The 8,221-nt window shown below is 42.7% G+C and overlaps 1 protein-coding gene across 5 annotated transcripts in view; it reads left to right on the plus strand.

Moving 5' to 3' along the window:
- tiam2a (TIAM Rac1 associated GEF 2a) overlaps window positions 1-8,221 on the plus strand; it is an 84,337-nt gene that overhangs the window by 73,725 nt on the left and 2,391 nt on the right. For all 5 annotated transcript variants that reach the window (XM_029493893.1, XM_029493894.1, XM_029493895.1 and 2 more), the window contains 10 exons: window positions 620-688; window positions 1,616-1,741; window positions 2,219-2,327; window positions 4,413-4,592; window positions 4,850-4,968; window positions 5,505-5,613; window positions 6,034-6,092; window positions 6,207-6,309; window positions 6,559-6,652; window positions 8,007-8,161. In XM_029493893.1, coding sequence (XP_029349753.1) covers window positions 620-688; window positions 1,616-1,741; window positions 2,219-2,327; window positions 4,413-4,592; window positions 4,850-4,968; window positions 5,505-5,613; window positions 6,034-6,092; window positions 6,207-6,309; window positions 6,559-6,652; window positions 8,007-8,161 — 1,123 coding nt within the window. The remainder of the gene's footprint in view (window positions 1-619; window positions 689-1,615; window positions 1,742-2,218; window positions 2,328-4,412; window positions 4,593-4,849; window positions 4,969-5,504; window positions 5,614-6,033; window positions 6,093-6,206; window positions 6,310-6,558; window positions 6,653-8,006; window positions 8,162-8,221) is intronic.

The raw sequence follows: 8,221 nt of genomic DNA on the forward strand, positions 1-8,221 counted from the left end.
CTCCTGCCTCGCCTTAATTCTCTTCCTCCCACCCAATCATTTTGATGCCCTCGTGTTTCCAATATGACCCTTTTCTTCTAGATTCACATAAAGGAGCCACATTCATGATCATCTCTTTTCTCAAAAACATGAGACAACAGGCATTTTTCCCCCCTTTCTCCTTCATCTCCTCATTTTTCAGAGTCCCTTCCCCTGTGCACCTCTCTCTTTTCTTTTCTTTTTTTTTTTTTTTTTTCCCAACCTGCGGTTGATTTGTAATTGAGGGAGATCATCTTAGAGTTGCTGCTCAGCCGTATTTGTGCACCACTCCTGCCTAAGGTAGCTAAGGAGTGGGTGAGGCAGAGGAGGAGCAGGAGGAAGCCCATAAATCAACCTAATGAGAATATTCCCAGTGATACCAAGACAAGCTACAGCCTCATTGAAGTAGTGGCGGATTTGGGGAGAAGGGGAGATGGTGGAGGAATGAGATGGGGGACTGTGGGAGGCAGGCAGATAGAGGTTCTAAACGCAGGACGAAGGGGTGATCTGATGATGAAAGCGATGTTTAAGGAAATGCAGCTTGACTGATCATGTTTAGGATTTGATTCTGTGTCATTAACCTTTTGGATTTCTGGTGTAGGACCTGGCCTGTTTGTTTGAGATCTACCTGAAACCCCTGCAGAATGAAACCTTCCTCACGCTGGACGAGGTATGTAACATGTTGGGATGTGTGAAGAGTGGAACATATGAGGAAAGGTGTCGCTCTGGGAGGCGTTGAGGCTTTAAAAGGACATTCATTGAGTCTTTATTACCCATTGGTTCTGGTGATGAACTCCGGCCATATCACCCATATTACCACAATGATAGGCTGTAAGACACATTAGAATTCCCATACATGACCTTCAAGTGTCCCAGAGGAATACTCTAATAAAAGCCAGCTAAAGAGGAAACCTGCCCTTTTAAGCATTCACCTCAGTTTCACATTACCACCTTCTGGCTGTCCACTGATTTCAGTCCAAAATCTTCAATAAGAAACGTGATTTCCCCTCATTTAAAATTATGTTGAACTCAGTGATGAGCTCCTGAGACAACATATAGGAAAGCTGCAGCTTGCTAATGACCTCGGTGTTGCAGTCTGCAACCCTGTGTGTAGTGCTGTGCCAGGCGTGACCTCACACACACAACGTCTCTGTCAAGTAGTCGATAGGCCACTGAGCTCTGGTGCAAATTAAAAGGCAATTATGGGATGGAGGGACATGTCCAGACCCAAAATGGACAAGGTCATGTTACCCCTGAATGCCTTTTAATGAAGGGAAGCATTGACTCAGAGTGGTGAGGGTGTGTAGGACTGGAGAAGTTTGTCTGTGGGTGTGCAGGGCTGTAGCTTGTCCCTAAGTGCCTTGGTCAGGGTCAAGGCTGTATAACACTCCAGGGTACCTGTCTGACTGCTTGTCAGTTGCAAGCTATCTTGGCTGGGGATTTTTTTTTTTTGTTTTTGTTTTTTGTAGCCTCATATTCTGTCTGTCTCTCATTCACCTTTTCTCCATTATTTTCCCCTCAAAAATCCTTATCTTTCACGGCCTTCTAATCTGTCTCTCCTTTCTCTGTCTCCTCCTATCTTCGTTCTTCTCCTCAGATGGAGAGTCTGTTTGGCAGCCTGCCGGAGATGTTGGACTTCCAGAGAGTCTTCCTGCAGACACTGGAGGAGAGGATCGCCTCCTCGCCTGACTTCAGCACCCTTGAGACTCCCTTACAGTTCAAGGTGAGATGCATCCAGGGACTAACATATTTATTAACTGTCCAAAGATTCAGTTTTCGACTCCATTAGTAACATTATTCTCACACCAGGCGATTCTAGCTTCACTATTCCATGGAAACACCTGATGTTCGGGATCTTGGGATATATATAATTAAATTAAATAATTGAGGTGTTGTGGCAGGAGGATTTCTGGCTGATTTATAGCTTTGACATGACAAGATGTGGGGTCTATTGATTGAGGCGACGGTTCATTGATTGAATTGTGAGCTGCTGAAAGCTCCTGTGCTCAAAAGGTTAGGCAAGAGGGAGAGAACAGAGGGAGTGTTTGAATAGTCCCCTAAGAGAGGGGGGGGACAGAGGTTTTGTTCACATGTTTGCACTCTTTCATCTTGTCTCTGGTGTTGTATAGCATCACTCTTTGCCCATCTGTGGGCAACACTCACTCCCTGTCTGTTTCTCTCTGACATCCTCGCTTTGCAGAAGCTTCTCTTTTCCCTTGGGGGTTCATTTCTCTACTATGCTGACCACTTCAAGCTCTACAGCGGCTTCTGTGCCAACCATATCAAAGTCCAGAAGGTCCTGGAGAGAGGTACAACACACAACTAAACACGTGAAGAGTACACAGTGACGTCAATTCCCTCCAGCCGCACAAAGTGGGCACACAACACATCTGCAGACACAGAGCAATCTAAAATGTGCCACACCTCAACTAAATTCAGCTTACTTGCACCTCTGTTGCATCATAGACACCTCACTGCGCCCACAAGGTTTGCTCCTCAATTTTGGGAAACAAATCAATTATGTACAAAAGCAAACGCCCTGGGGTGAACAAGTGGATGAAAGTGAGGCAAGTGACACCACCCCAATTTACTGCAAACCCCATTCCATCTCTAAGATCATGCACAGACACACAAACTGTCAGTATGCCAAAAGAAAATAATTCTTGTCTCTCATTTTAGCCATGGTTCTTTAACTTTGAAGTTTAAACAAATTTGTGCATATATTTAAACACAGAATTTGGATAACCTTCTCCACTAATGGCAGATGTGTGACCGTGACAGCCAGCGCGCACTAATAATTCTGTGTGTCCCCTTAACCATGTGAGAGTAGAAATTGTATAGTTGATTTAAGGCCGCTAAGATGCCAGCCTCTCTGCCACTATTTGGCAATGCAGCCCACTACAGATGGAAACATAAGAAGATTGCTTGCTTTGCTGACATGAGTGGAGGGGGAGGGCAAATTTCCCTACTGTGCTGCTTAAATCTGCCCCATTACCAGAATTGCAGGGGATATTCCTCGAAGTAAGCGGCAGGATTGATATTTAATAGGATTAGACAAGAGAGAAACACTATGATGGGTCAGATTTATCTACAGGAAAATAAAGTATGACGACTGTGGTCTTAACAGTGACACTTGTGCAATGAAGGATTTTCTGCACAGTTAAGTATTTTTAAAAATACAAGAATTACAAAAAATTACATATTATCCCACTAATCGCTATAAAAGCATAAAAGAGAGACATGAGCTCTTATCTCTGATCCAAATGTAAACAAAAGTCCAAACTCTTTTTTTTCTCTTTAATGGTGAAAAATTACTCGCCCTTCTCAAAACAATACTTAAGTCTTTACATAAAGATTGTTGTTGTTAAGTGCTTCAGTCTGTGGGCAGTGCCAGCTTGACGTGAAACGGCTCCAAACGTTTGATTGAGTGAAAAGATGCCAGACTCAAAGCATCAGGGTTGATACACCCTATTCTTTTACCAGAGCTTTAAATGTTGTAGCTTGTGCCTTGCACTAATATTATAGCAACAAGTAGTGCAGTAATTGCACAGCACAGATATGAACACTCAAGTGCAACAAGTCGATAGCTGCACGGTGCACACGCTGAATATGTAGGTGGCTCAGCTTGATACAGAACATTCAGCACAGTCTGGTCACGACCAATGACACTGACAAGATTTCTGTGGGTGCTTGCAAATGTCACTAAATATAAGCCCATCTCTGCCATCTTCATAAGTCTTCCTCCCTTTCTCATCATGCCAAAGGCCCTGGGTTGCCTTGGTCTCTCTGTTTATTTGTCGACTTGTTAATTGCCTGCCAATTACTCAGGGAGGTGTCAATGCAGCTGCCTGTCTGTGGCTGTGAGTGCTATAATTAATACTTTAATGGGCCCTCTCAGCATGTGTTGTGGAAGTGTGCTGTTCAGGGAAAATGTCATCACTTTAAAAGAAGGCTTGTTCTTTATTGTACCTGCTATTTCACACTATACTTTGGGAAATTCACCAGGTGGTAAATAAAACGGCTTTTCTAAGTATTTAATTAAGTCCTCACAGTTTGGCTTAATTTCCTGTCTTTACCATTCCCCAAATTACTAAGATACTCAGAGGTGATGCACTGAGTATAATGGATTCATTAACAGATGTCGACACTTAGACGCTGCAGTTGTCATGGTAGGTTGAAGAGAAGTCTACACCTCCCTCTGCTGGAGTAATGTTATTGCACCATGATTCTGCACTAGTCTGCGATGGAAAGCCAACAGTTTCCTGAGTCATATCCGAGTTAGCTACAGGTCTCTCAAAGTATGTTTGCTTGAACCAATCAGGAAACATACACACACACACACAGTAAAAGACTGCCAAAAGATCCATATTAATTCAGTTCATATTTTATCTCAGCTAAGACAGATCAGGCCTTCAAGGAATTTCTGGATGCAAGAAACCCCACCAAGCAGCACTCATCCACCCTGGAGTCCTACCTGATTAAACCAGTGCAGAGGGTGCTCAAGTACCCCCTGCTGCTCAGGGAGCTGGTGTCGCTCACCGACGCTGACAGCGAGGAGCACTACCACCTCACTGGTAGGGAGAGAAATGCCCATGCATACATTTCTGAACATGTATGCACATCCTGACTCACTAAAAATATACACACTCATGTTCACCATCATGTTTTCATGCCACCATGCATTGGAACATTGAGTAACAGATCTTGACACATAAGAACTGCTATGGTTCTGATAAAGAAAGTATGCCCAATGAGCAAATAAAATCTGCTACTGTAAGACAAAGGAATTACATGAATAATCACCACTGCTGCTCTGTTCCTGCCCCTGCAGAGGCTCTGAAAGCCATGGAGAAGGTGGCCAGCCACATCAATGAGATGCAGAAGATCTATGAGGATTACGGCTCTGTGTTTGATCAGTTAGTTGCCGAGCAGACCGGCCATGATAAGGAGGTAGATGCGCATTTCAGAATCGGCTTCATATTTTCCAGAAATAGCCTTATATGTTTAAAGTTGGATCAGAATCAATTTGATCATGTTGCATTTCACAGGCCACCTGCTACACAGGCATCTGGTCGAAGTTTAAAAGTTATACTTTATACTTAATCTTATCTGCTTCAACACGGCAAACTGCCAGTACATCAGATTGGAGCTGTTTGGTCTCTCATGTTGTTTACTCCATCTTCTGTGCGTTGCCTTCAGGGACTGAATACATTTACAAATTGATGGAATATTTAGTTGGTAAGCACTGCAGTATACATATTCCAAATGAATGCTAAATACTGTTGTCTAGGGTACTGTATGTTTTCAATGTATTTAACCAGCACTTAGATACAGACCAGATAAACATTTGTTTGAAGATCAGCTTTCACCAATGTACCAGCACAGACATGGGCACTTAGTATGTATCTCACACAAACCAGTGAAAAGGAAAACATCTGGCTTGTTATTCTTTTGCCTTCAGTCTCTTATTTTTGTGTCTCTCTCAGGTCACAGAGATCTCAATGGGAGAGTTTCTCATGCATTCCTCAGTGGTCTGGCTCAATCCACATCCATCGTTGGGTCGAATGAGAAAAGAGCCAGAAATGACCGTGTTTGGTGAGTCTGAAGGCTGTTCCTGCCATTCTTACTGTTGCCTTCTGAGAAACACTTTTTTCCCCTCCCACCTTGTCAGTGTTTTATGTTTTTTGGCATGTATTGCTATATAACTGTCCACACAATTTCATCTCAGCTCAAATGATCAATTACAAGACAATTTAATGTCAGCCATGTGTGCAGTTGAACTGTTTGATCAGTGTATATCAAATGAAAGGATTTGCTGTAGAGCCACGCAGAAGTGTCTGCAGTAGCAGTCACGGATTTCAGTGAATTTCAATATATGCAGCAGTAACGCTGATCTACACTTTAAAGCTTCAAAATGGCATCTAAAATGCTTCTGTGGGTTGGACTCCTCCAGTCAGAGTTCCCCAAGAGGCATGTGCATCAGAGCTTAGATGCTGATGTGTTTTCTTTCTCCAGTGTTTAAGAAAGCCGTGATATTGGTCTACAGGGAAAACAACAAGCTGAAAAAGAAAATGGTAAGTATTGCATCTGTTTCTCTCATTTACTCTCACACGACATAAACACTGTCTTTGGCTTGAAACAGGATTTTTCTTTTTCCTCAAATGTGGTATTTTCTTTGCGACGACCAGGCTAACCCCCGTTCGGCACTTTCTCACGGAGATTCAGACCCCTTCAAGTTCCGATGGCTCATCCCGCTCTCTGCACTGCAGGTCAGATTGGGAAATACTGCAGGTAAGAGGCCGGGACAGTGCCACGTTACCTCCACTAAATCACTCACAAAGCCCATCCACTAAATCTTTTTGTTCTTTCTCTTTCACATTGCTCCACACACACCTTTTAGCTCACATTCACATACACACACATCTTCTGGCATTACCATTCAACCCCTCCACCCGTCCTCCTTATCTCTCTTTCTGAAATCATAAACCATATTTGGACTGTGTGATTAAAAGCCTCTCCTTTATTTCCCTGCTCTCTAAGGAACAGGCACAGAAAGCAGCTGCATCTGGGAGCTGGTTCACTCCAGGTCTGAAGTGAAAGGGAGACCGGAGACTGTCTTCCAGCTGTACAGCAGGTCAGAGATTACACTGTCAGGTGCAATCAGCGATGATAAATTCTGGTATTTATTCAGTTTCCAGTGTTTTGTTTTTACCCATTACACATTCCTCAATTGGGGGATCCTTTAGAGGGTAATTAAGATTTATTTATTTGGCCTTTATACTCACCAAAGTAATTGCTGAGATCTGGGAACATGGTGACACTGCAAAATGAAGTACCACAGGACCAGAAACCAAAATGAGTGCACTCATAATATTGCTAATGACACAACTGTACACATGCCATTATGGCAAAAACAGTAGGTCAAAGTTTAATCTGGACGCTGGTCTGTCAACTGCGATGGGTGTTTACAACACAACAGGTAATAATTTCTTTACCATTCACCCTTATTTTCTCTGCCACAAGTCAGACAGAGCTCTCTTTAACTTTATTGCCATGTTTGCTGGTCCAAAACTAAACATCTAAGTAGTGAGAAACTTAAATGATCACTCCCTAAATTGCCACCTCTTGTAGGTAAACCGCTATTAAAATGGGCGGCTGCTGATCCACCTTCAGAGAAACAGTGAAGTGTTTAATCAGATATTACTTTCGCAGTATAGCACATGCTTGTGCTATACTGCGAAATGCTTTGAAATAGTTCCACATTTTTAAAACAATTGGACAGTTTTTTCCTTTGAATGATGCCCCCTTTCTGTCTCTTAAATATGAAGCTACAATCCACAATCAGTGAGCTTCCTTTCTCTGATCTGACCATAAACACTGGAAACAGGGAAACGGCTATCCTAACCTGACTCTGAACATATGAAACAAAATGCACCTACCAGCACCTCTGAAGCTCATTATTTGCACGGATTAAACAAATGAGAGAGATGTTAGTGAGTGATGAGCCAGAATACAAGATGCACTACCCTCGCAGTCAGCTTTCTTCTCATCATTAAACTTTTAGTGTTGAACTTACTCTCCAATGAGGACCATTAATACTTGACAGAATTCAATAGAATACAATTGCTCCAGTATTAATCTAGTTTTTAGCGTATCTAGTCTAATAATCTAATTTGGTAAAGATACCATTTTCTTTTCATGGTCCTCAGACATTAGATGATCTGCAATGTTTCCAGTTATTTTTAGCATTTAATTGTGCAAAGTGTTGACATGTGGATACTGTTCAGACTAAAGCCAGTGACCAAATTGATTATTCTCAATTTCTCACTGTGAAATTGGGATCATTTCTAATGAATTCAATCATCCATGACACTGGGGACACAACGGAGTGCTCTCACAATCATCTTAATCTATATTTAGCTACTGAAATCAAGTTTAACATACCCTGTCCTCATGTTGCTATGGTACCTCTGCTGTGTCCTCCTCAGCGTGCCCGAAAGCAAGGTCAACATCATCAAGGTGATCCGCTCCATCCTCAGGGAGCACGTGAGGAAGAACATGAAAAGCGAGGGCAAGATTGACAGGAGCTGTAAGGAACGCCTGGTTCCCATGCACAGCACTCTGCCCTCCTCCGCCAAGCTAGGTGGGTGTTCAGCGGCACTCATACAAGAAATATTTTTATGCATTTCATGGAGGAGAGATT

Source organism: Echeneis naucrates, chromosome 22 (assembly GCF_900963305.1).
Source record: "Echeneis naucrates chromosome 22, fEcheNa1.1, whole genome shotgun sequence".
Lineage (NCBI taxonomy): Eukaryota > Metazoa > Chordata > Actinopteri > Carangiformes > Echeneidae > Echeneis > Echeneis naucrates.